Source organism: Lacerta agilis, chromosome 14, assembly GCF_009819535.1.
Source record: "Lacerta agilis isolate rLacAgi1 chromosome 14, rLacAgi1.pri, whole genome shotgun sequence".
NCBI lineage: Eukaryota > Metazoa > Chordata > Lepidosauria > Squamata > Lacertidae > Lacerta > Lacerta agilis.
The window spans coordinates 22,194,824-22,222,424 of record NC_046325.1 but is presented as its reverse complement, the minus strand read 5'-3'; the positions used below and the strand labels follow the sequence as shown (position 1 = coordinate 22,222,424).

The window sequence follows — 27,601 nt, the reverse complement described above, 5'->3', positions numbered from 1 at the left end:
GGACCCATGGGCTAGAGTGTCTATGCACACATTGCACCAGGCTCAAACTGCAGAGTAAACTGACTAGCAAGCTGCATACTGTATGGCTCCCACATTCCGATAACAGTTGTACCTTGGTTTTCAAATAGCTTAGTTCTCTGAAATTTTGGCTCCTAAACGCCACAAACCCAGAAATGACTGTTCCAGTTTGCAAACAATTTTTGGAAGCGAAATATCCAACGGGGCTCTTCTGTGGCTTCCAATTAGCTGCAGGACCTTCCAAAGCTGCACTTTGGTTTCCAAATGTTTTGGAAGTCGAACGGACTTCTGGAATGGATTTTGTTCAACTTCCAAGGGAGGACTGTACTTCATTTCCTTATGAGGTTGAAAAAAACCATGTCCTTATCTAGCTATATCTACGTCAATATATTGTCTACACTTTTAGGCAATTATATACTCAGAAAATATTATGTATATTGTCACGGAACAGACAGAGAATGCACTTGGGTCGGGAGGAGGAGGAGAGTCTGAACAGGAACAGGCAGGAGGAGGTGATCAGGAAATGATTGGGGAGGTAGAGGGGGGAGCGAGCAGGAGGCATCCAGGCAGCGAAAGAGGCTCTGTGATGCTCAAGGAGAGCACCAACGCCTCACAGGAAGCTCAGGGACAGAGGACAGAGAGATTGTGCCTTCAGCTCAGGAAAGGAGAGAGTTAAAATGCAGGGATCAGAAACGTGTCACGAGATTTCCATGCCTGCTGTATTGGAGAAGAAGCCGGGGGAAACCACTCCCCGAATCTGATTCCTAATATTCAGATGCATGTCGTAGCTGCTCTGTTTGTACATATGTAAATGAAGACTGTATATATATCTCCGAGTGAGCAGACAGTGATTATTGTGAAGAGCAGCCCATACCATCACAGCATTCGGGGAGTCACCGCTGCCCTTCACAAAAGCAGAGGAGAGCTGAGCCATGAGGCAAGACCCAAAAAGGACCCAGAAATTGCTGGCGGACCAGCAGCAGGGCGCCATTTGAGGAGTTCTAGAGGGGGGGCGGGGGGCTGTTGATAGAGGCAGTCTGGCAGCAGAACCTCATTTTGCAATCACAAGTGGCGGAGCTGGTCAGAAGACTGGATGCACAACACAAACTGCTTGAGACGGAGAGAACTCACAAGGCGAGTAAAATGGTCGCAGTGCAATTTAGTAAATTTTATGGGAATAGCCAGCAATATGCCAGTTTCAGAACTGAGATGCTTTACGTGCTGGAACTGAGGAAAAATGATTTCAAATATGACCAGGAAAGAGTTGCCTTTATAATCGCGCACTTAGAGGGAGGCGCCAAATACTGAGTGGTTTGATGGCTGGGAACCATGCAGCCCTAGCTAATGTCAAGCAGTTCACAGGCATGACGGACACGGTGTTCCTAAGCTCCTTACATACTAAAGTCACGTCGCAACAAGTCCTGCACTTGAAACAAGGGGGTAGGTCTGTTAGAGCAGTGTTTTTCAACCTTTTTTGGGCAAAGGCACACTTGTTTCATGAAAAAAATCACGAGGCACACCACCATTAGAAAATGTTAAAAAAATTAACTCTGTGCCTATATTGACTATATATAAAGTAATTCTCTTGAATAGGAATCAAATAAACACAAAGAAAGTATTTTATAATTACTTTATTATGAAATAGTAAGTAAACAGAAATATGAAAAATTATAAAATACTTCATTCAGTGCACAACCAGGGCCTGTTTGGCTGAACACAAAGCTGATATTCTGGCTGGAATTTTTCCCACGGCACACCAGGCAACATCTCGCGGCACACTAGTGTGCCGCGGAACAGTGGTTGAAAAACACTGTGTTAGAGCCTTCTGGACTGAATGTGTGATGCTGATACATATGCTACAGTAGGAAATGGACTGCCCACCAGTGGAAGCTATTTTTAGAGAGGGCTTGAGTGCAGAGGTCCAAGATCAGTTGGCCCAGATGCCTGAACTGAGATTTTTTGATGAATTGGTCAGGGCCTGATTGCAGATTGGGCTCCATCTGGAAACCAGAGTGGCAGAGAAGAGGAATGGAGCCGGGAGATGCTGGCGGCAAGTCTACATTCCTGACATTCCAGAGCTGAGGGCTGGCAGTGGGCCAAGGAAGGATGGGGAGGAGGCGATGGAAATTGGAGTGGTGCACGCCAAAACTGTTTCAAATGTTGGTGCTGGAATTAAAGGAAAGGATAAGGGTTGGAAGGACACCGGGAAATGTTTTGTGTGCAACAAGCCAGAACACATTGCCAGGCAGTGCCCGTGTTGCAGAGTATGGGAGTCATTGTGATGTGCAGCAGTGAAGTCAGACGACGTGACAAAAGAGCAAGAGCAGGGAAACAGGAACACCTGTCTGGAAGTAGGGGCCAACAGCCAGGGAGAGAAGAAGTGAGAGGGCCCCAAGCAGATGTGTCGGATCCAGGGATCACCCTGAGGGTGAAACTACCACTCCCAAATGGGTGCCCGCTGGAAGTTCAAGCATTGGTTGACTCGGGAGCATCAGCAGATTTCTTTGACCTGGCCCTGACCCTGGAGCAGCGCCTCACACTATGCCCCCTCGATTTCCCTTTACAGGTTAAGACAATTGATGGACAACCGCTGCTGGCCAGAGAGGTGGCCTACCAGACTCCGCCAATGAGGATGCAGGTGTCACGCCATGCAGAGACTCCATCCTTTCATGTGACTAAGCTGGCCGGACACCCGGTGGTGCTGGGAATGAGTTGGTTGGCAAAACATGACCCGGTGATAGCTTGGAACAAAAGTTTGCTCACCTTTGGATTGGCGCATTTCGTCCAACACTGTTTGGAAGGTGGGGGAGGCAAACAAGCAGGGGCCCAGGGAGACTAATGTGGAAGGTGAGGAGGGCACAAGAGCAGAAGTGGGCATCCCCCACCAATACGTGGCCTATAGTGACATTTTCAGTGAGAAGGAGGCCGATAAGCTACCCCCCATAGGCCCTATGATTGCAAGATAGACCTAATTCCCAGGGCCGGGCTACCTGCAGGAAAACTCTACTCGATGTCTGAGGCAGAGACACAGGCTCTGAAGGAGTTCATTGGCAAGAATTTGATAAAAGGCTTCCTTAGGGAATCCACCACAGCAGGAGGTTCCCCAGTTTTCTTTGTAGACAAAAAGAGCACAGATTAGAAGAGACTTGTGTGCAATTTCAGGCAGATCAACTCAATGACTGTACCAATAGCCTACCCCTTACCACGTACCGACGACATGTAAGATCTTCACCAAGCTAGATTTGAGGGGGACCAACAACCTGATTAGAATTCAAGAAGGAGATGAATGGAAGACCACCTTTTTACACTTTTTGGGTCGTATGAATTCAGGGTTATGCCATTCAGCCTCCAATTGGATAGCACTACTTTCCAATTGTTCATACAGCATGTTTTGGGGCCACTCCCGTACAAGAATTGTGTGTGCTATCTGGATGACGTGCTTATTTACTCCAATGTCGAGGCAGAGCATGTGCAGCATGTGAAAGAGGTACTGGAGAGGCTCAGGGAGCACAAGTTGTATGCCAAGCTAGAGAAATGTCAGTTCCACATCAAGGAGGTAGAATTTCTTAGTAAGTGAACAAGAACTGCAAGCATTGACAGATGCTGATGGGTATGCCAGTAGGAGACTAGCAGAAATAAGGCAAAGCGAGAACAGAGGGAGAGGCTTTGAGGAAAGAGAGGGTCTGCTCCACTACAAGGGGGCACTGTATGTACCAGTTGAGGAACTGCGGGCCAGAATCATCAGACAACATCATGATAGCCCGACGGTGGGGCACTTTGGTCGGAACGAAACCATGTACTTAGTTGCCAGGGAATTCTGGTGGCCCAAAATTAAGGAGGAGGTAGCAGATTACGTTAAAGGCTGCGAAATATGCCAAAGGGCCAAGGGGGAAAGGAGAGCACCTGCCGGGTTGTTACAACCCCTGCCCACCCCTGAGAAACCATGGGAAATGATATCCATGGACTTTATCACCGATTTACCTGCATCACAAAGAAATACGGTAATCTTGGTGATAGTGGACATGCTAACAAAAATGGCACATTTCATACCCAGTACCAAAATACCCTCAGCTCAAGAAACAGCGAGGCTGTTTGTAGACAATGTGTTCAGGTTGCACGGCATGCCTTCAAGTCTGGTCACATATCGTGGAAGTCAATTTACCTCATGCTTCTGGAGGATGTTAATGGAACTGCTGCAGGTAGAAGTGAATTTCGCCTTGGCTAGACATCCTCAGACAAATGGGCAAGCATAGGGGGCGAATGGGGGCAGCTGAAGAATTTGTAGAAGAGATGGAGTTCCTGCATAGAATGTGGAAGAGAACTTAGAGACGGCTAAGGCAGCTTACATGCGAGCCTCCGGTGCCCACAGGTGGGAGAGGGGAAAGATCCAGATAGGAGATAAGGTGTGGTTATCCTCAAGAGGTTTACACTTTAAGGGTAGGTGTAAGAAGTTAGAGCCACAGAGGTTAGGACCATTTGAAGTGATAGAGCAAATTAACCCAGTGTCCTTCTGACTTCTCCTACCAGAAACTATGAAGGTACACTCTGTGTTCCACAGGTCCTTGCTATCGCCATACAACACAGCACACAGGTATCAAGCTGATGCTGGAGAAGACCCCCTGTCACTGCCGCCCCCCCCCAACGGTAGAACAGGAACAGGAGTGTGAGGTGGAGGAGATTCTAGACTCCAGGTGGCACAGGAACAGGCTGCAATACTTTGTAGCTTGGGAGGGTGATCCACCAAAGGAGAGCTCTTGGGAGCCTGCAGAGCCCAAACCCCACGATTGGCGTCTGAGGGAAATGTTTGAATCGACCGACGAGGCAGAAAGAGAATTTATGGGGTTCCAGTCTTCAGAGGGCAGTGAGAGCGATCCAGATTGGGGGGGGGGCTTAGAAGGACAGCCAGAGAACGCACTTGGGTCAGGGGAGGAGGAGAGTCTGAAAAGGAACAGGCAGGAAGAGGCGATCAGGAAATGACGGGGGAGGCAGAGGGGGAGCAAGCAGGAGGCAGCCAGGTGGCATCAAGTCTCTGTGATCCTGAAGGAGAGCCCCAACGCCTCACAGGAAGCTCAGGGACTGAGGGAGAGATCGTGCCTTCAGCTCAGGAAAGAAGAGAGTTAAAACTCAGGGATCGGGGAGACTTCTGTTTGGGCGCCGAGCTGCACAGTCGGGAGAAACCTCAGCTCCGAGGTTTATCCGGGGCTGAGGGGGAAGGGGGTGTCGTATCTGTGCTGCGACCCCCTGAAAAACTCCAGGAAGAGCGTCCTGGAGGTATGGATCCTGAAGATACCCCCAGAGCCTCCCTGACTCTTCGGTAAGCCCTAGTAAGGGCTGCTGGAGCGAGCTGGGTTGAAGGCTGGGTATTGAGGAGTACCGCTATCCCTCCAGCATGAAGTAGCGGCTGCTGGCAGAAGGAGCTCTCAATTCCTCTACAATTTGGACTTATTTGGACTTTGTAAGTACTTATACATTAAAAGAAATTCATTTTAAAGAAATTTGGCTTGGAAGGGAATCTAAACACGGAGGTCGTTCCCTGACGGCTGACGCAGCAGAGACAGTGTTACAAAATATCCGAGGCTGCTGTCAGAAGCTTGAAACAAAGAAATCTTCTGTAACTTGTTTTCCTGCTGAGGAGAATTGGGCTTTAAGAATCGTTTTGACTGAGTGTTTTCAGTAAATATATACCCCTTTTCCTGGGGGACTGGAAAATTTGGCTAGAACAAAGAAAGAATGGTGCCGACGGGGGAAAGGAAATAGTTGTTTTGACTAGAAATCTGTTTCTCGACCTTGAGCATGGCTAAGCGAAAATGGACACTGCAGTTTCAGAAAAGGACTTTGGAACTTATGCAGGACTTGATTGAAAGAGTGCAGTGCTGGGGACAGATGGTTGAAAAAGAAGCGACTTTACAGAATGAAGAATTGGAGATTAAGGACAGTGTGGAGAGTCCAATGACTATACAGGAGGAAGAAGGAAGTACAGATGAAGAACCAACAAAGGAATTCTTTATGCAAAAAGAAAGCTACAAGGTGGAAGTCGTTTCCCGGGAAGAAGAGGGACAAAAGCAAATAACCAGCACTACACAACTTAATCGTGAGAAGGATGCAAAGCTGCAAGAAGACAAACAGGAACAAGAAGTTCTAATTTTTGTCTTTTGGGGTGGGCTCTTTGAAAGGGTTGGGGTAGGTTGAACGGACTGGACTTTGTATATGATATCTCAGTTCTATATGGTTTTGGATAAAGGGATATGGATATTTGACAATGGTAAATGTTAATTAAATAAAATCAGCCAAGTTTTCGAGGCCGCAAAGGGGGGGGGGAAATTAGGGTGAGAATTAGGAAAAGTACAGAAGTACAAAGAAGCTAAGGAGGAAAGGAAAATGTTAAGAATTAGATAAGGAATATAAATGTTTATGTAAAAATGTCTAGGAGGAAAGATAAATGGTTTAAATTAGATTTAAAAGATGAGAGGAAAACTGTAAATTATATGTTATTATGGAGTCAGTAGGGGGGGGGGGATCTGGGGAAGTCAGTGCAAAAGATTGGATACATGATTTCCTGATCCGGGAGGGGGGTTGGGACTAAGCAGTGATTGTAATATTATATGTGGTTAAATGTGAAATGATTTTAGCTGCTCCTGTGAGAGGGGGTGTCTGGATTTAGCTTCCCTCGGTGGAGGAAGGGGGAGTCATGAAAAGTTTAACTTTGTAATGATTTGTGCTTTTAATTGGAAAATCTAATAAAATCTTATTAAAAAAAAATTTCAGGGATCAGAAACGTGTTGCAAGATTTCTAAGCCTACTGTGTTGGAGAAGAAGGTGGAGAAAACCACTCCCCAAATGTGATTCCCCAGATTCTTTTGGCTATAGTTTTAGGGAAGACCTACCCCCCCTAAAAATTGCTTTCATCTAGGAAAAGAGTTATTATAACTCCCTCTAAAAGATTCAATGCACTACTGTTAAAATGCTTCATCTTACATTTCCCTTTTCATTCTAGTCCCATCACTTTCTGAGAGGAGTCTCCTTTAACAACAGTGCTGGTGACCTGGTTTCCTTTGACCAGAATGGGGAGTTAGTGGCTGGATTTGACATTTCCAACTGGATTTTTTCTTCAAACCAATCCTTTCATAGAGTGAAAGTTGGACAGGTGGACCCCCAAGGTCTTCTGGGCAATGTATTCAGCATCAATGAGAGTGCCATAACGTGGCACAGCTGGTTTAATCAGGTAGGAGCCAATTGTTAGTAATTTGGGAAGCCTTTAAATTAGGACTTTTGTGTTGTGTTTCTAGGCAGATACCCACACTTTAAAGCTCTATGTCCAAGTCCAAGTGTTTATATACATACACACATACCCCAGAATGTTCATTTTCTCCCCTTCATGTTTCGTTTCTATAGTTTATGGATCACCCTTAATCTCTCAAAAGGGAATAGCAGCTCTTGATAGCCAATTGACTGAGTTCAAATCTATGCTTAAACCAAAACAAAGGCTTCTTTTTATGGGAAAGACTCTGTGACAGATAAGCTTGTTATTTATTTCTCAATATTTTCTAGACTGTACTCTTTCATTTATTTACATCATGCATTGAGTTGGCTCCATGTAAAAATACCTTTACAGAAATAAAGTTTAATGCAATTCCCTTGGGAAAGTGCTTTTTGTGTGCTTTGCAAAAGTGTTCCAGAGAACATTGTCCATTATAACATATACTTCTACCTGTACATTATAAAGATCACTGTGAAAAATATTTCACAGAGTTTAGTAGCTGTGGATTGAGAAGGTTTTGCAATATTTCTCCCATTCTGACAGTTGATCTATGGCAGAGATTGATAGCCTTTTGCATGTCAAGAGTCACATTCAGGGACCTTAGTTTGAGCAGAAGAGAAAGAAGAAAAGCGGTGGCAGGGCCATAATAAAAAGGAAGCGGAACCATCTTTACCCATAATTTGTTCTTTAATACTTACATGGTCCTCTTTCATTTGTGGATTAGGAAAAATACTGTCTGTATCTAGCTATATCTACACCAAGATATTATCTACACTTTTAGACAATTGTATACTCAGAAAACTGTTTTTCAAAAAAGTAATAATATGAGAATCCATTTGTTTCTGGGTGTATTTTAAGGAGGCTACCAGTCAGGAATAACTAAAAAGATTTCAAGGAAGCTTCTCAAAAGTAAAATTTAAATGTATGAAAACTCTCTCTTTTTTGTTATGGCTATAGTTTGAGAGAAGGGAAGATCATAAATAAATAAATGTTTTCACCCAGGAAAAGTGTTTTTATAACTCCCTCTGAAAGATTCAATGTACTCTTGTCATAATGCATCATGCTCTACACTCTTATGTTTCCCTTTTCATTCTAGTCCCATCACTTTCTGAGAGGAGTCTCCTTTAACAACAGTGCTGGTGACCTAGTTTCCTTTGACCAGAATAGGGAGTTAGTGGCTGGATTTGACATTTCCAACTGGATTTTTTCTTCAAACCAATCCTTTCATAGAGTGAAAGTTGGACAGGTGGACCCCCAAGGTCTTCTGGGCAATGTATTCAGCATCAATGAGAGTGCCATAACGTGGCACAGCTGGTTTAATCTGGTAGGAGCCAATTGTTAGTAATTTGAGTTGGCAGGGCCAGAGTAAAAAGGAAGTGGTGCCACCTTTAGCCACAATTTGTTCTTTGTTTTGTAGTTTAATACTTACATGTGCCTCTTTCATTTGTGGATTAGGCAAGGCCTCATTCTGTATGTAGTGAAAGTTGCTGTCCTGGTTTTAGCAAGAAAGTGAAGGAGGGGGATCCATTTTGCTGCTATGATTGCATCCCATGTCCAGAAGGGAAGATTTCATTCCAACACGGTAAGAAATATTCTAGCAAATAGTGTCAAACCTTTTTGATAAACAACAGAGCACACACACACACAGAGAGAGAGAGAGAGAAAGAGCACCAGAAAGCAGAAGCAAGCGACAATGGAGCAGATGCAGCCTACAAGTTTATTGCTCCAAAGGACATAAATCTCACCTGCCCCCCATTCTTTTTAAACATTAGAGAGTTACCAGATGAACATAGGAAAAGGTACATAACCACTCTTTGCATTGTATCCATTTGGTTTTCCTCCAGTTGCCTTGAACTAGCAGGGATTTCGCAGCATAAAGCACCCATCTTTTCCTTTTCAGATATGAATGACTGTTCCAAATGCAGTGACGTGAGCTATCCAAGCAAGAACCAAGATTCCTGTGTTCCCAGATTGGTTTCCTTCTTGTCTTACAATGCACCATTGGGGATGGCTTTATCCTTTTTTGCCCTTTTCTCTTCCTTGATCACAACTCTGGTGCTAGCAGCATTTCTGAAGCACCGCAACACTCCCATTGTCAAAGCCAACAACCGGGGCCTCACCTACACTCTCCTTGTCTCCCTCTTGCTCTGCTTCCTTTGTTCATTGCTATTCATTGGCCAGCCACAGAAGGGGACATGTCTTCTCCGACAAACTGCTTTTGGAATCATATTCTCATTAGCTGTTTCTTGTGTGTTGGCCAAAACCACCACAGTGGTCCTGGCTTTCATGGCCACCAGACCGGGATCCAGCATGAGGAATTGGGTGGGGAAGTCATTAGCTAACTCCATTGTTCTTTCCTGCTCATTTCTCCAAGCAGGCATTTGCTTTGTGTGGTTGGTAACTTCTCCCCCATTCCCAGATGTTGACATTCATTCAGTAAGAGAAGAAATTATATTGGAGTGCAATGAGGGATCTCTGACTTTCTTCTACTGTGTTTTGGGCTATATGGGCTTTCTGGCCATTATCAGCTTCAGTGTTGCTTTCCTTGCCAGAAAGTTACCTGACAGTTTCAATGAAGCCAAATTCATCACCTTCAGCATGTTGGTCTTTTGCAGTGTTTGGCTATCCTTTATTCCATCCTATCTGAGCTCCAAGGGAAAGTACATGGTAGCTGTGGAGATCTTTTCTATTTTAGCCTCTAGTGCTGGGTTGCTGGGGTGCATATTTGCCCCCAAATATTACATTATTGTGTTTAGGCCTGAGCTGAATAACAGGGAACAGATAATAAGAAGGAAAGCATGACATACCTAAATGTATCTTTGTTCAGTCATATTCTGCTGTGCAGTACCTTTTGAATGCATATGCACTAGTTTAGCTCTGGGGAATTCACTCTGGGCATTTGCCCATTTGCAGATCTTCCCTAAAGCTCAGTACAAGAAATACACTTTTTGGACACTACTATAAAAATACAGGATGGACACATAGACACCACCTTATACCGTAAACCAACTGACCGACAAACATATCTACATGCTTCTAGCTACCATCCCAAACATACCAAACAATCCATTGTATATAGCCAGGCCCTACGTTACAGCCGCATCTGTTCCAACTCTACAGACAGAGACTCTCACCTAAGAGATCTACAGCAAACCTTTTTAGAACTAAAATATCCACCTGATGAAGTTAAACAACAGATCGACAGAGCCAGACTGATACCCAGAGAGAACTTGCTGCAAGACGGACCCAAAAAAGAAAATAACAGAACACCACTAGTCATCACATACAGCTCCCAAGTTAAAACAGATCTACAACCTCTCCTAGACAATGACAGTTCTCTTTCTCAAGCTCTGGGAGGAAGACCCTCCATCGCATACAAACAGCCACCCAATCTCAAACAGCTCCTCACCCATAATAATACAAAAACAGGACTCAACATGGACACTGGTACCAGAGCCTGCAATAAACCCAGATGCCAACTTTGCTGCCACATAAACCCGGATAACACCATTACTGGTCCCAACAACATCAAACACACCATCTCAGGACTATTTAATTGCTCATCTTCCAACATTGTGTATGCAATCAAATGCCAACAGTGCCCTTCAGCTCTCTATATTGGACAAACAGGCCAAACCCTACGCCAAAGGATAAATGGACATAAATCTGATATCAGGAATCACAAGACAGAGAAACCAGTAGGAGAACACTTCAATCTCCCAGGACATTCTATAAAAGATCTCAAAGTAGCTGTCTTAATACAAAGAAATTTCAGAAATAGACTGGAAAGAGAAGTGGCTGAATTGCAACTAATCACCAAACTTAAAACCATGGAGAAACCTGGTTTGAACAAAGACATTGGATTCTTATCTCATTATACATAACAAAGCCATCTTTAGCCATCTCACCCCTTGCCTTTCCCTGCAAGACTAATTGCAGCCGTTTAGAGTCGTCAACAGGTTTTCCACACTTATCAGCCTATCACCCATTCCCACCACCCTTCTGAGTAATACCCCTCCCCACTCCCCCACTATATTTAAGGTTCTGGTGACTTCTGTTTCAGTGTATCTGAAGAAGTGTGCATGCACACGAAAGCTCATACCAGGAACAAACTCAGTTGGTCTCTAAGGTGCTACTAGAAAGAATTTTCGATTTTGCTCAGTACAGTGGTACCTCAGGTTAAGAACTTAGTTCGTTCTGGAGGTCTGTTCTTAATCTGAATCTGTTCTTAACCTGAGGTACCACTTTAGCTAATGAGACCTCCTTCTGCCACCACCGCGCAATTTCTGTTCTCATCCTGAAGCAAAGTTCTTAACCTGAGGTATTATTTCTGGGTTAGCGGAGTCTGTAACCTGAAGCATCTGTAACCCGAGGTACCACTGTACCTGATTTTTATGATCTTTTTACCCAAGGTTCCAGAAATTCAACCAATAACATTTTATTTATTTTTTGCCTACAAAGCATACACTCTGCCACTTAATTGCACCATATATGAACACATCTGGAAGATATATTATGTTTTACAAGCTCTCCTGAAACTGCTTTGTAATGTGAGAATTCTTTCTGGATTTTTATTCTCTGGTTACCGGCAGGAAGGAAACTTACCGTAAATCAGTGCAGCTGATGAAAATCCCAAAGTTGAAATTGTTAATTTGGGGTTCTCATCAGCTGTACACCACAATCATCACAATTATAACAAATAAAGGCTTGACACATCTCGCTTTGCATGCCATGAGTCTATCTCATTTATTAGTTTCACCTTTTACGTTGAATTACTGGAAGAATTGAACCTTTCCACGATATTCTAATTTTTCATGTTTCACCTGTATTTATCTATTTTTAGAGGAATGCCCAAAATCTAAGAGTTTCCACAAAGCAGTTTTGATTTCTTTGTTTCTCATGCTGTAGATGAATGGATTCAACATAGGAGGAATTATGGTATAGATCACAGCAAAAGCTACATCCAGATCAGAAGAAGCATTAGTGGGAGGCCTTGCATAGGCAAAGAGTGCAGTGCCCATAAACAAAGAGACAACAGTAAGGTGGGGAATGCAAGTGGAGAGGGCTTTTTTCTGACCATGTACTGAAGGAATTCTGCGCACTGTAGCAAATAGCTGCATGTATGTTATGATAATGAACATGAAGCATCCTAGTCCTACGCAACACCCTAACACAATAACCCCTACTTCGACAAGGTAGATATTAGAGCAGGAGAGCTTCAGTAATGTTGGAATTTCACAGAAGAACTGATGGACATCATTTGAACAGAAGGTGATTGCAAATGTGCTACAAGCATGTAACATGCCATAAAGAAGACTAGCAATCAACACAATGATGGTCATCTTAATACAAGCTCCTTTGTGCATAATTGTTTCATAGTGTAATGGGTTGCAGATGGCGACATAGCGATCATGTGCCATTACTGTTAGAATGGCAAAATCTGCTGCTACAAAGAACATATAGAAGAAAACCTGGGCCACACACCCAGAGTAAGAAATAGACCTGCTGTTCATGATGGAATTTACTAATGATTTGGGCATCATGACAGAAGCAGAGCCCATGTCCATCATTGCCAAATTAGTTAGGAAAAAGTACATTGGTGTATGGAGGTGATGGTTTAGCACTATTGTAGCAGTAATGAGAAGATTCCCAGCCATGGTAGTCAAGTACAATCCTAGGAACAGAAAGAAATGTAAGATCTGTAGTTCTCGTACATCAGAGAATTCCCACAGAAGAAACGTTGACATGGAAGTAAGATTGCTCATTTTTTCTTCAGCATTTGCGTTTTCTCTGGTGGAGGAAGAAGCTAAAAAGTGTTAATATTTATTAACAAGCTAATTTAAACATGCTTCCTGAAATTTCATTATATATTCCACATTATTATGATAATTAAGTAGTAGAAAAACAACTGACATTAAAGATTATGCCAAAATAGCCAGTTTGTAAATTGAAGCTTCTATATTTGTTATTATCTAAAGTATCTCAAACACTTTCACTCCTAAATTTATATATTAACTCATATTCTCTATTTTTGTTCAGTCTCCATGTTCAGAGGATTCTAAGTAATCTATCTGGGGGCTTTTAAACTACTTCCTTTAGTTGCCTTACCCCACAAAAGAAGCTGCTATTAATATCACTTGGAGAGCTGTCCTATCTTTTGTGGCCTAATTCAAACCCTGGTTTTTCAAAACTAAGTAATAGAGTATATATGTGTTTGTGAATAAGGCAGAATTCTAAGGCAACAGCCTATTTTGAATGCAGTGTGCTACAGATAAATAGTAAATTGAATGCATTATATTGACAGGCCAGTAGTGCTACTGTTTGTGCCAATATATGTCTCTAATACTTCAGTGGGTGGTAATGATCTGGGGTGGATTTGTGTCCCCATGAAATGTAACACAAATCGACTTCTGGGTGAAGCACCATTCCGTTCAGTCGGGAGCCCTCTCAGCTCCAAGGGGGCTCCGTTTTTTTCGGGCTAGGAGTTACCGCAACTGCGCTGCGGGCTCCGTTAAAACTTCAGGAGAAGCGTCCTGAAGACCTGGGATCCAGCGGGTACAAGAAGCGACGTCCTTGCTCTTGAGTAGACCTAGTAAGGTCTGTTCAAGCGAGCGGGGCTCCGACGCAGTACTGAGGATCAACCACTCTCCCAACTACACGAAGCAGCGACTGCTGGCGGTTTTACAAGCGCTTTGCTTTTCCTCAATTTGCATTTAAAAGAAGGACTCTGTAAGTACTGAGTGCAATTTGTTTCTAAAAGCTATTGAAATTCGGCTTACGGGGAGAGATCAAAAGAGGAAGTCCGTGTCTCTCTGACAACGGCAAGATCAAAGTAACAACTAAAAACTGCAGCAGCGAAAGACTTGCTTTAAAGTGGATCACTGATTTTGTAAACCATAGAAACCCCTGTTTGGGGGTAAGACTGAGTATTTTGATTTATTTCTTCCTGTGGATTATAAAATTAAAAGGAGAAGATACCGTTAACCCTCTGGGTTAAGGAGTTCGGGTCAGATAGTAAATGGCGGCCATTGGGCTGGACTGTACTGTGTATTAGGAAAGTTACTGAGACCTCACCATTTCCTGTTTTTGAAACCTCACGGTGTCCTTGAAGTCGAAAGAATGAAAGACACAACACTGACAGCTTTCCAGCAGAGGATGTTAGCAGAGTGTGAATTGCTTCAATGGGAATGTGAAGCTCTCGAGCAGAGAGTTACAGAAAAGTTTGCCCAGATTGGAACGGTTTTTGCAAATAATATTATGAATTTATCGGATGAAAAGGTTGTAGAATTGGACAAAATAACTGAAGAAGAGGTGGACTACAAGGATGTTCAACTAGGAAAACAAGAAGGGCTCTTTAAGCGTGAGAGGCTTGGAGCCCAGGGACTGGACAGATCAGAGAGCTCTTGGAGTGAGAGACCAAGAGTTCAAAAAAGGAAAATGCAACATGTGATAGAGAATGAAGAAGAGATACTTTATGGCTATTTTAGAGTAGCTGCCCACCAAGAAGAAAGATACAACCTGGAAAAGAAGAAGATACAACCAAGAATGTCAAGTTTAGATTTGGGCATGATGGAAATAACAAAAGAAGATGAAGGAGCTGGAAAGAGAGGATTTTTTTGGGGGGGGGGAGATCTGTCGGGGATGGGAAGGAAAAAGGGAAGGGTTGGAATGGCTAGGAAAGGTATGGGGTGAAGGTAGATTTTTAAGGGGAAATATATATAGCTGATCATGAAACTCCGAAACCAGAGGGGGGAAAACGGTGTAAGAGAACTAGAAGAAATGTATAATAATTTGAAAGGATGTGATTAATAAATATTGGAAATTGGAATCAGAAGACATATAGGCTACAGTAATCAGAAGTTAAGAGAGGATATTAGAAGTTGGAGTTGTTTAATGTTTATTTTATTAATAATAAGATTTTAGGTATATGATGATTATGATTGGTAAAAATAAGATTAGTTGTGAGAAGGAAGATTTTATAATGTCACAAAGTTACTAAAGAAGAGTAGAAATAAACGCAGAAGAGAGGACGTGAGGAAGTCCCAAAATAATGTTTTGAAAGAGGATAAGGTTAGCTAAATAAGTGTAAGTTTTCTTTTTTTTAATTGTTTTGTAGTTTTCTTTTTGTAGTGTGTGTTGTATTTTATGTGTTTTTATTGCTAAAATCCAATAATTTTTTATGAAAAAAAGAAAAGAAATGTAACACAAATCTAGTTCTACCGGCATGAATTTTCATGTCATCACTCTTTTATTTTTCTGACATGGAAAAAAAAAACCTGCTGCAAATTATCCAGTTACTGGAAAGAAGGCTGTAGCCTTGATCGGGATCTTTCTTCCAGCACACAGACTGAATGGAACTCAACACAGACTAGTTCCATCATACACACATCACAAATGGACCACACAGTTGAATGATACAATATACCTACATCAGCTACATCTATTTACCTTTGGAACAATAATTAGGAATGTGTTTAGCATACCAGGTGGTCATTGTTCATTTTAAAGTTGAGCACTCTAATAAGGACTGGTATCAGCATTCAAGTGTATATAAGACTCCTTTAAAATTGATAGATGAGAAGAAAATAAAATGCTGATAGACACATCTAGATTACATCAGAGTAAAAGGAAACTACCAAACCACCTTAAATCGTTTTAAAGTACCTTTGATGATAAGATTCAATTTCCTCTCCAGCTACTTTAGGGTACAATATGATAAAGATGTCAGAATCCATGCATCTTCTCAACCAAGCTCTTTCAGCCTTCTTGCAACACTTGCCACAGTACGTGTAACTTTTTCTCTCTCCTTTAAATAGACTGCATATGTGAGGATAATAGCCACTAAATTAGCATCAGTCTTATTAGTCATCTTGGGATCTTACTCCCAAGAGTCCAGCACAGCTGATCTGAAAACATTGTTGAAAGTCACTGCTTCTACTTTCACAGTAGACCAGAAAAAAGAAAAGAAAAAGTATTTATGTAGAAATTATACATGAGCGGGGCCCAAAATCAATCTTGTTTTACACCCCTTGGGGAAACTATTGAACCTGAAAGAAAGCTCACAAGTGCATACAAAATTTTAGTGCAAGGATCAGAGGAGAGCTAGCATATAATAAACATTTATCCAGTGAAGTGACAATGGCCGCTTACCCCTCTTCTGCAGTGAGCAGGGTTACAGTCCACCATGGTGCCTTTGTAAGCTGCTGGAGCTTTGACATGTTGCCCCAACCATTGGGTTCCTCCCCAGCTGCAGCAGAGCATCTTGAACACTGCCAGGCTCTCAGTTTGAATTCCACCAATCCACGGTGGTCTAGGGGGCAGCACTTGGGGGAGTGGACCTGAGTTTTGCAGGTTTAACTCAGGTCTGCTCCCTGGACTTATAATCAGGCCGACGTGACTCACTGTAGCCCAGTCAGCCTTGGATTCAGCCTGTTCACCCTTTAGCATTGCTGTTGTTTTTTTCTGTTTTTCTTCTAACCTTTCCCTTTCCAGCTTAGTGGACTTTGCTATGGTTTCTTAACGGTTGCCATTTTTTGGAGCCGGGAAGGGATTTCCCCTGATTGTCAGGTTTTGCCTTCCCTATAGCACTAGTCACAATTTTGGCAGGTTAGTCCAGGTCTATCTTCTGACCTGCAGGAGGTGGAGTGGTGACCCCTCCTATCAGTAGTGGCATTTACAAGGTACCCCATTAAGGGGGCCTAGAGCAGGAATTCTCTGTCTGTAGAGCCTGAAGCACTTGGCCAGCAGGCCATACAGTTTCCCCCAGCATTTGGGTTGGCCCATCTGCATAAACATACATTTTGTGATGGACCCTTCCTCCCAACCAGACTTTGCTATGCCTTAGTTCCCCGCCAGGGGGTCAAGAGGGATACACACCCAAAGGCAAATTAGAGTGAGACCAATTAATACAGCACCCAGTTGTTGTTTTTTTAGTTTTTAGTTTTGTTTGTTTGTTTGTTGCTAACATACTTTTTAAATAAGATAAGGAAAAACAACACATTGATCAGATGTGCTATATCTGCTGTGGAAACCAGCTGCAAATAGGACCTGCCTCTCTTTGATCCATTTGCTTTCTTCCACATTGCACATTTGACATTTTCTTGCTCAGCTTCAGGACATAATATAGTTTTGAATATAACAGACTCTGACAGTGACAGTTGGTGCTCACTAGACCTGGTGAGGCTTGTAGAAGGTCATAAAGCAGTGGCCATGAGCAGTGTAGCTGTGATAAGTATGTATAGGGTAGCAAACTGAATTGGTGAATCTTAAAAGTGCTACATACGTCTGCTAACAAGAGGCCCAATAAATACCCAGACCTATAGGGAAAGATTATCTCCTTCACCCAGCTGATTCACATCTACATCTTTTTTTCTCCAGAATGTGGAAAAAGGTGTAGAGATATTAAGTGGACTACAACCTGAGAGACCAAGGTTAAACTCAGCCATGAAACTCACTGTGTGGCCTTGGGCCAGTCGCTGTCTCTCAGTCTAATGTACTTCATGAGGTTGCTGTGAGGGTATGATTTATTTATTTAGTTAGTTGATAACATTTGCATGTTTGACCATAATGTGCAAACTGGATATTAGGATTACCTGTGGTGGAAAAGTGCTGGAAAAACGCAAAGGTGAGAGTGTCTGTGATTGGGAAGTGGGGGCAGAATACCACATTCCATGATGGATTCTTTCATGGAAGAATCAACTATGATAAATTGGTTCATCATGGAATGCGCATTGTTGCATATGTGGTTAGAGTGTGCAATTACAACTCGTTACTGGATACTGGATACAGAGAGCATGGTCTATGATAATATTTTATTATCTTCCTAATTGTGCTGTTTGAAATGTGCATTTTGCATTTGATTTCCTTTGGTAATGTTTTATTTTGAAATCTTTAAGATAATATTTTAGTTTCCTGTTAATAATGTTAGCCTGGAAGTAACTGCAAGGGTGGCTGAGTTTTTGACAGCAGTATCTCTCAGAGTGGTGAATGGGACTATTTAGTGGAAAGAAATCCCAATGGACTGAGCCAGAGGTGGATCCTAACAACTCCAGAGGTAGAGGCAGTCTCCAGGGTGACTGATGGGAAGATGGAATATGGCAAGGGAAATGTTTCTAGCAATGAATATTATCAAAATAAAAGAAGGACAATTGCTACATTATATTTTTTTTATCAAAATATTTTTATATAATTTAGAATGATCACAATCAAAATGTCTGATTCTGTCTAAGGAACACTACAGTAAAACTGAAAATTCTGATGGGAAAATTGCACATTTTTCAACACTTTTTATTTTTAGAATGAATAATTGTTACATTTGATTGTTCTATATAGCCAACCCCCATTAAGTGGGGGTTATGTTCCAAGGCACCGCGCATTTAAGTGAAATATTGTGTATTTGAAACATCATTGAAAAAGCCTGTAAACACTTCGTTACACCCCTTTCTGTGACATTTTTAGGTCACTTCTGGGTTCAGTGTGATGCACTTTTGTGCTGTTGCGCACATATTGAAAATCTGTAAATGGCAGGTTGGCTGTATTTATGTCAGGTGTAAGTGAAATAAACCATTTTTAAAATAGGGTGAACTGACAATGAATGACATGGAGAATTTCATGGGGAAACTGGGGGGGGGGGTTATGTATCACAGAATTAGGAGCATGGCAAACTTTTTCAGACAGGGAATCATTCCTGCCTCTATCTGGAGATGCCAGGGTTAAATGGAGAACCTTCTGCATCCAAAGCAGATGATCCATCCCTGAAGATGTCAGGGATTATCAACATGCAAAGCAGATGTGCTACCAAAGGCTTATAGTGTAAGGTAAAAAATTGCAGAGCCAAATATTAACATACCGAAACTGCAATATTCTGAATGAGTATATTTGCCCATTTAGCTCTGTAATGCCTACAATGGCTTTCAGTGGCTCTCTAGGTCTTGAGACAGGAAACAATTCCTTCCCATGCCTTTTGAATTCAAAGGCTTTATTTTATCAAAGGTTATAATTCTAGGTTAAAAAAATGCATATTAAAACGTTCACACATCGAAGGGTATAGAATTGCATTTTTATAGAACTCTAAATAGAGTTTTAGAAGGACCCAAATCTAAGAGTTTCCACAATGCAGTCTTGATTTCTTTGTTTCTCATGCTGTAGATGAATGGATTCAGTGTGGGAGGAATAATGGTATATATTCCAGCAAAAGCAATATCAAGTTCAGAAGAAGCGTCATTTGGAGGCTTTGCATAAGCAAAGATCCCAGTGAATATAAGCACAGATACAACCGTGAGGTGGGGAAGGCAAGTGGAGAGGAGTTTTTTCTGACCCTGAACAGAAGGGATTCTGAGCACTGCGGAAAAGATCTGCATGTATGTTATGATAATGAATATGAAACAACCTGTTCCTATACTAAAGGTTAGAACAAGAAGCCCAACCTCAACTAAGTAAAAGTCAGAGCAGGAGAGCTTCAGTAATTTTGGGATTTCACAGAAGAACTGATTGACAGCGTTAGAACAGAAGGTGTTGGCAAAGGTGCTGCCAGCATGCAATACGGCAGCAAGAAGGCCTACAATCCACCCAATGGCTACCATCTGTATGCACGCTCCTTTGTGCATAATTGTCTCATATTGGAGTGGGTTGCAAATAGCAACATAGCGATCATGTGCCATGATAGTCAGCAGAGCAAAATCTGATGTTCCAAATAAATATAAAAAGAAAACTTGAGCAACGCATCCAAAATATGAAATATACCTGCTGCCTAAGAGGGAAATAGCCATTGATTTGGGTACCATGACGGAAATTGTTCCAACATCCAGCATAGCCAAATTCAGTAGAAAGAAGTACATGGGTGTGTGAAGGTGGTGATCAAGGACAATTGCAGCAACAATGAGGAGATTCCCTATGATCGCTATCATGTATAATGCTAGGAACACAAAGAAGTGTAAGATCTGTAGTTCTCGAATGTCTGAGAATCCCAGCAGCAGAAAAGTAAGATTGTGCATTTTGTTCATAGGGCTTATTAACATGCTACCTGTACAAAGAAGAAGAAAAGGATTGTTAGGGTACAAGTATTGATTAACCAGTTAGAATTAAGCAAAGTGCCTTTTATCTAACAATCAAATCTAGTGGTATTCTTTGCTTAATTGATTAATGCGCAAATGTTGTGATGGTCCTTTTGCCCCCTCGATTTTAGAACCATAGAGCAATGGAATAGTAGAGTTGGAAGGGACCCCAACCCCCTGCCATGCAAGTATCTTTTACCCAACATGGGGCTCAAACCCATGACCGAGTTTAAGAGTCCCAAGGTCTACTACCAACTGAGCTATCCCAGCATGGATATTGTCCTGAGAGTATCTGTGTCCATTCTTCTTCTTCATCATCACCATATTATTATTATTATTATTATTATTATTATTTTCTATACCACTTTATAGTTTAAATAAAAAATCTCAGAGTGGTTTACAGCACATTAAAACATCGAATAAAACAATCGAGAATAAAACTTTTTTTGAAAAAGTCAAATATAAAGTATACAGTCAAGGCAACGTGATGAACAGGAAACTAAAATATTACCCTAAAGCTTTCAAAATAAAACATTGCAAAGGAAGTCAACTACAGAATGCATATTTAACACAAACCAAGTTAGCAGAAAAAAATTCTTAAACATTTCAAAAGAAAACATTGCTAAATGAAGTCAAATATAAAATGCACCTTTAAAACAACATAATTAACATTATCATAGGCATAGAACTTACCTGCTGAGGTTGCTGCCAGTCCTGCCTCTACATCTCTTGCAAATGTGTGCAGAATGGTGTGAGACTATCCCCCTCCACCCTTCGCTTACAGTTCCATGCATTCAATGGAACATCAGAAAGGGAAACCTATGTTCACACATTTATATGTGTGTAAGAGCTCACCACACAGTTGTTGGCCCCAATCATGAAGGGTTCTTATTAAGGTGCACCGACTACATGCACAAAACAACATGCTTTTTTCTGATTTTTGGGTGGACATCAAGATGTCAGGGAGAAGGATGGAATATATGCATAGAGGTTACTCATTGTATGGGTGTGGAACAGATGTAGTTTAAAAGGGAGCCCAAAGAAAAAAGTTTGAGAACCACTGCTTTAGTTCAATAGTCCTAATGAAATAATGAATGGTCATGGCTAAAATGGTTAAAGGAGAACACTGGTTCAAGGGCAATTCTGCAGAGGAGGAGAATCTGCATTCTCCATGAAGCCTAAACTACCTTGCAGGCCCTTTCTAAGAATAAGGTGGAGTAATCCACCTCTCCCATTGTCCCCATTGGGATAGATGGAAAACAGTGCAACTGGGCAACCCTAGGTTTCTTTCTAAAACAGAGTGCAGCATAGGAAATGACAACACATCAGCCACCTGCCTCCATGATGCAGAGAGATGCCACCTTCCTCTAACCCTCCCCACAAACTGATTTGGATGCACTGGCTCCAGTTTCCCCCTTCAGATACACCACATCATTTTTACAGCAATGTTTATGGGGGGGGGGAGAGAGAGAGAGAGAGAGAGAGAGACATTTGTACCATTTAGCTCAGACCTACACAGGAGTAAGGGAACAGTAGTGCAGGAGGAGGAACAAAACAACTACTTACACCCTTGCTTGATGCATATCACAAGGTGTGCTTCCACATGGCAATTTATTGCGGACTTGGTGCTGGTCATGCTCAGAAAGTTCTCACATCATCCACACAATTTTGTCACCATCAAAATTCCAGCCTATACTTTTTCTTCCTTTAACCTGGATTATCTGCATTAAGGTCTGAAAAAAATAACTCATTGTGTGTCTGCTTTCATTGCTGGTGTGGAAACTCCTAAGCACATTTTTGTTGTGAATGAATGGGCTGTTTTTCAGCTGGGTGGTGACTTTTCAGTGAGGAGACTTTATTCCCACAACCCCACTTCAACTGGCTCCTTTCATGAACAGTTTTCAAAAGATAAGGAATAGTGAAAATCAATGCTTGGGGCTGCTTGCTCTGATCACAGAGCTGGCTTTGCGCTGTGTGATCTGCCCTGGACCTCCTAAGAGCTAGTCTACCGCCCTCTTGTGTAGTAAGATTCTGTCCTATCCTCAGTCATTTAGTGGGGGATAGGGTTGGGTTTCAATGTGATAGGGGATTTCGTTTTGGTTGTTGCTGTTACATGAATAACAAAATATTTATACCATCATTTATAACTTGGTTTATGCACTGCCTTTTTTGCCACAGTTCCCCATTAAATGTGGTGTAGCAGAATTCACAAATATGAAACATACTGGGTTAGATCCATATTTAGTCCTACTTTCAGGAGACCTGTTGAAAACAATGGGTCTATTCCAAGTGTCACCAAGTCTCGACCCAGCCTCACAACATGATAATCCTGTTAGAAAGAAACTAGACATTTTAAAAAGTAGAGCAGTGTAATGATGGCTTCATTGTTTAAAGTATGTATGTATGTATGTATGTATGTATGTATGTATGTATGTATGTATGAGACCCCTTGAAAACTGATAGATGACCAAAAGACAAAAAATTGGCAAACACCTTGAGATTGCATAAAAGTAATAGGAAACTACTGAACCCTTACATCATTTTGAAATACCTTTAATTGGGAGGTAATCCATCTGTTTTAAGGTAAGATGCAGATTATATGTGAGAGCCCATGCATCTTCTTTCAATCTTTCTGTGGAACTTACCACTGAAGATGTAGCTGTTTTCCCCATTTTAAAAAGATTGCATATGTGAGAATAATGGTCACTAAAGGTTGCATCAGTGCCAGCAGACGTGGCAGGGAGAGTTATTTTAAGCCTGTTTTGCCATCTTGGGATCTTACTCCCAAGAGTAAGCACAACTGATCACACTCCTCAGGTACATGTTGGTAGTACTTGGTAGCAGACACAAAGAAATAGCAGATACAACATGTGCTTCAGTACATGATGTGGTGAAATCCATGGCTATTTATTTCGCAATATTCAAATACTGTAGCCATTTCTAGATAGAGATAGATTTCCCAAGCAATCCATGTTGAATTGTGGTATTGCATTATGCATAGGGCTGCCTTTCAGAAGCCTCAGTTAGTGCAGAAACTGACTGCAGTATTTCTAACTGAAGTGGTATGACAGATAGTGGCACCCCCAACCGTTTCAGAGCCTTAATGCTTAGAACCCCTCCAATGTAGGCTCAAGTTGTATGTATGTGTAAATGAAGCATATATCATAAAGACACCACAATCTCTATTGTCCCTCATTCCATAGGAAACACGAACCCTGGGTAAATTCATGGAACCCCTGGAATCTCACACCACTCAAGAGATTGGAGTGGCAAGCAAAAACATAACCAATTGATAATTATTTTGGGGACATACATTTTATGCTTTTGAACTTTCATTTTCTTACTAAAGGTATTGGAAATAGTATTTGCTGATACAGCTATATCTAATTGTACTATACTTGTATCAGTAGTAAGTAATGACCATTCCCCACATCAAATGGGGGGCAACGTTTGTGTGGTCACATGCAGCCCCCTGGATTCCAGTGTGACTCCTGGTAGTTTGGGCTGTCGTCGCCTTAACCCAGGCGGGATACCTGGGGTCTCGGCCTACCTCAGCTAACCACCCAATCCCGCCTGGGGAGGCGTTGCCAGGGGATTGGCCAGGTAAGGGGAGGGACCACCCAGCCCACACAATAGAAGGTGTAGCCTATCTGGGAAGCAGCAGTCGGGCTCCAGAGCTTCTCCCACCCTCCACTCCCTCAATGAACACTTATTTTTGCAGGTTAACCTCTTCTCCACAGGTACACAGGTGCTGCTATGTCAAGGCTGCTGTTGAAGGGCCGGAAAGCAATTTCCCTGCATTGGCAGGTTTAGCCTTTCCCGTAGCAAAAAGTCACAACTTTGGCGGTTTCAGGTCTTGGGCGGAATCCTTTAGTCATTTTCCTATATGGGGGGTGGGGTGGGGCAGTGACCGCATGCCCCCAGTGCAGCGGTGATACCAGTCGTTCCCCGTTAAAGGGGTCTTGGGGGGAGGCATTGGCCATATGCCAATAGGTTGTCATTGCTCTCCCCCACCAGTGGCGGCGAACGGGGGGCGGGCTGTGTGCTTGAATATATGTTCTCCAGAGCCAACCCAATCCCCACACATTCTGGACACCCTGAAGTTTCCCAGATCCCCGGCTGGGGAGCTGGGAAGGATAAACGCCCAATGCCTGAGCCAAGGTCTCCCTACATCTGAATCTTAATAAAGTTGTGGCCAATTTTAATCCCATGACACATTGTCTTGTGTCATTATTCTGCTCAAGGGTCACCTGGGGTTTGGGGGACTCTGCCTGTCCATGCAAAACACATTGTTTGGGGGAGAAGGGTGAAGAGGATGAATAAGTGGCAATGGATGACATGGAAAATAAGGTGAATAAATTACAAGACTATTTACATTGCAGAGTGAGGAACACAGGAAGTTACTTTACACTGAATCAGCCCATTGGTCCATCTAGCTCAGTATTGTTGACACCAATTGGTAGTGGCTCCCTATGGCTTCAGATATGGAATCATTCATTCCTCTACCTGAAGATGCCAGGGGTTACAGCAGGAACTTCCTAAATGCAAAGCAAATGTCCACCGCAAGGTTCTAGTGCTAGGTTGAAAACTGTGTAACCAAACATTCACATTGAATATACAATCCCATTTTTAAAAACCTCAAAATATATTTTTAGAAGAATGCCCATAATCTAAGAGTTTCCACATAGCAGTTTTTATTTCTTTGTTTCTCATACTGTAGATGAATGGATTCAATGTGGGAGGAATGATGGTATAGACCACAGCAAAAGCTATGTCCACATTAGAAGAAGCATCTGTGGGGGGCTTTGCATAAGCAAATACTCCAGTGAACATAAACACAGAGACAACCATGAGGTGGGGAAGGCAAGTGGAGAGGGCCTTTTTCTGACCATGAACGGAAGGGATTCTACGCACTGTAGAAAAGATTTGAGCATATGTTATGATGATGAAAATGAAACAACCGAGCCCTATACTCCATCCTAGCACAAGAAATCCAACTTCAACTAAGTAAAAGTCAGAGCAGGAAAGCTTCAGTAACCTTGGGATTTCACAGAAGAATTGATTGACAGCATTAGAACAGAAGGTGTTTGCAAAGGTGCAACCAGCATGTAGGGTGGCATTAAGAAGGCTGATAATCCATACAATGGCTACCATCCGCATACAGGCTCCTCTGTTCATAATTAATTCATATTGGAGTGGGTTGCAAATAGCAACATAGCGGTCATGTGCCATTATAGTTAGGAGGGCAAGATCTGATGTTCCAAATAAATATGAAAAAAAGACTTGAGCAATGCATCCAGAATAAGACACGAACCTATTGTTTAAAAGGGAAACAGCCATCGATTTGGGTACCATGACAGAAATTGTTCCAAGGTCCATCATGGCCAAATTCATGAGAAAGAAGTACATGGGGGTGTGAAGGTGGTGATCGAAGACAACTACTACAATAATGAGAAAATTCCCCATTATTGCCATCAAGTACAACACCAGGAAAACAACGAAGTGCAAGAACTGCAGTTCTCGAATGTCTGAGAATCCCAACAGCAGAAATGTAGATGTGGAGGTAAGATTGGACATTTTATTCACACAACGTGTTCACACATTACCTGTACAAGGAAGAAGATAGGATTGTTTATAAATATTTATTAACCCGTTTAATTTAAACAAAGTTCCTTTAAATAATCAAATTCACCATACATTCTGTGTTTCCCCCCCCTCAGTATTGTCACTGAAAATTCACTGCCCACACATCCCCCTTTGCACCTTTTTCAATTGTGTGCATAGTGTGGGGAGGCTACCAATGCCTTCAAGTGTCGCAATCTTCCCAGGATACTCCTGGAATTACAGAAGCCATTTTGGCTTCTTATTTTATCCAGGATTGTCCCAATTCCTCCCGCCAACACTGATTTGCGATTTGCATTGTGAGCTTCTTGCAGAGCAGTTCTGTTTACACAGAACAATCTGCATGTGCTTGCATGTGACCTATACAATATTAAGAGTTAAGAGCACAGCACATATCATCAAATAATTTCACAGTTGCATCTTCAAAATAAATCTACTTCTTTTAGCCAAAATAAATGGGAGGTCACTATTGTACCCATTTTATATATGTGCTCCTGAGGCTGGCAGTGGCTTCCAGCAGCACCCGAGAAAGAACTGGACCAGGAGCCCATATAGACTGATTCTCTGTTATCACTATGCACACATGCACGTGCTTTTAATTTGGGATCATTTGCAGCAGGCCTGCACAAATTAGGTAACCTCAGTAAACTGAAGACAGCACATGCAGTATGAACAGAGGCTCCCTGAAGGTTTGGTAGGCCGGTTTCTGCTTGGGACTGCAAAAATAAGGGATAGGAAAATCAAATATTTCACTGTTAATTTTCTGGCTTATTATATCATGAGCTCATACCCTCCCTTTCTATTGACTTGTGTGTACAGGCATTTAGGCAAGCGGTAAAGACCTTTGTGTTTAATGCTAGCTTTAACTGACATCATAATTGGGTTTTACAGGACAGCTTCTTAAAGTATAGTGTATGTTTGGTCATGTAGCTATTATACCTTTATATCTTGCCTTGCTCTTGTTTGTATGTCGTATTGTGATGGCATGGTCCTAAACAGCTTCTAAGAATACAACAAATTAATATAGGATAGAGCACCTTGTACGCACAGCCCTAACCTCCCAACCTCACTGCCATTTCCCCAACCCCCAGCATTCACTGCCTGAGGTGGTCACTTGACTTTGCCTAATGGGCATGTGGGGTGGGGGGGAATGACACTGATGTAGAATAGAATGTCCCTATTTTCATATGAGGAATGTTGGATGGTATAGGCTATATCCCCTCAATCCTTCTTCTAACATCTGTGCATTTGATGGAACATCCAAAAAAGAAGCCTACATGCACATACTGTACATGTACATAAGAGCTCACCACACAATATTGGTTTTGCAGTCATTACTGTCACGTGAATAATAAAATACTTATATCATCTTTTATAACTTGGTTTGTGCACGTCCATTTTTGTCATAATTTCCCATTCAATGTGGTGTACCAGATTTCACAATTATACAACTATAATCAAACATATTGGGTTGGACTCACATTTAGTCATATACTTGCAATAGACCCTCTGCAATCAATGGGTCTACTAATAGCATCACCAAGTCTGGATTTAATTGAACAAAATTACAATCCAGTTAGAAATTATAATCCAGTTAGAAAATAATAATAATAATAATTTTTAAAAAATTATTTATACCCCGCCCTTCCCG

At 42.0% G+C, this 27,601-nt stretch overlaps 4 protein-coding genes across 4 annotated transcripts; 1 reads left to right on the top strand and 3 right to left on the bottom strand.

Annotated features, from left to right (window-relative positions):
* The first annotated feature begins 5,811 nt into the window (after positions 1 to 5,811).
* On the top strand, positions 5,812 to 10,078 carry LOC117057676 (vomeronasal type-2 receptor 26-like). The gene is made up of 4 exons (XM_033168515.1): positions 5,812 to 6,198; positions 7,013 to 7,240; positions 8,732 to 8,858; positions 9,177 to 10,078. The coding sequence occupies exons 1-4, from the start codon at positions 5,812 to 5,814 to the stop codon at positions 10,076 to 10,078; spliced, it is 1,644 nt and encodes a 547-aa protein (XP_033024406.1).
* A 2,027-nt stretch (positions 10,079 to 12,105) lies between these two features.
* LOC117057675 (olfactory receptor 14I1-like) lies at positions 12,106 to 13,041 on the bottom strand. Its single transcript, XM_033168514.1, has one exon. The coding sequence runs from the start codon at positions 13,039 to 13,041 to the stop codon at positions 12,106 to 12,108; it is 936 nt and encodes a 311-aa protein (XP_033024405.1).
* Positions 13,042 to 19,335: 6,294 nt separating this feature from the next.
* LOC117057674 (olfactory receptor 14A16-like) lies at positions 19,336 to 20,277 on the bottom strand. The gene has a single exon (XM_033168513.1). It carries the CDS (start codon positions 20,275 to 20,277, stop codon positions 19,336 to 19,338), a length of 942 nt encoding a protein of 313 aa, XP_033024404.1.
* A 4,689-nt stretch (positions 20,278 to 24,966) lies between these two features.
* LOC117057672 (olfactory receptor 14A16-like) lies at positions 24,967 to 25,905 on the bottom strand. The gene has a single exon (XM_033168512.1). The coding sequence runs from the start codon at positions 25,903 to 25,905 to the stop codon at positions 24,967 to 24,969; it is 939 nt and encodes a 312-aa protein (XP_033024403.1).
* Positions 25,906 to 27,601: the final 1,696 nt, after the last annotated feature.

What these genes read in the sequence shown, in the direction of transcription:
- LOC117057674 (XM_033168513.1), bottom strand. Translation starts at nt 20,277, where the DNA reads ATGAACAAAATGCACAATCTTACTTTTCTGCTGCTGGGATTCTCAGAC.
- LOC117057675 (XM_033168514.1), bottom strand. Translation starts at nt 13,041, where the DNA reads ATGAGCAATCTTACTTCCATGTCAACGTTTCTTCTGTGGGAATTCTCT.
- LOC117057676 (XM_033168515.1), top strand. Translation starts at nt 5,812, where the DNA reads ATGGCTAAGCGAAAATGGACACTGCAGTTTCAGAAAAGGACTTTGGAA. An exon ending in GGCACAGCTGGTTTAATCAG is followed by an intron (nt 7,241 to 8,731) that starts GTAGGAGCCAAT and finishes TTTGTGGATTAG; the next exon opens with GCAAGGCCTCATTCTGTATG. An exon ending in GAAGATTTCATTCCAACACG is followed by an intron (nt 8,859 to 9,176) that starts GTAAGAAATATT and finishes TTTCCTTTTCAG; the next exon opens with ATATGAATGACTGTTCCAAA.
- LOC117057672 (XM_033168512.1), bottom strand. Translation starts at nt 25,905, where the DNA reads ATGTCCAATCTTACCTCCACATCTACATTTCTGCTGTTGGGATTCTCA.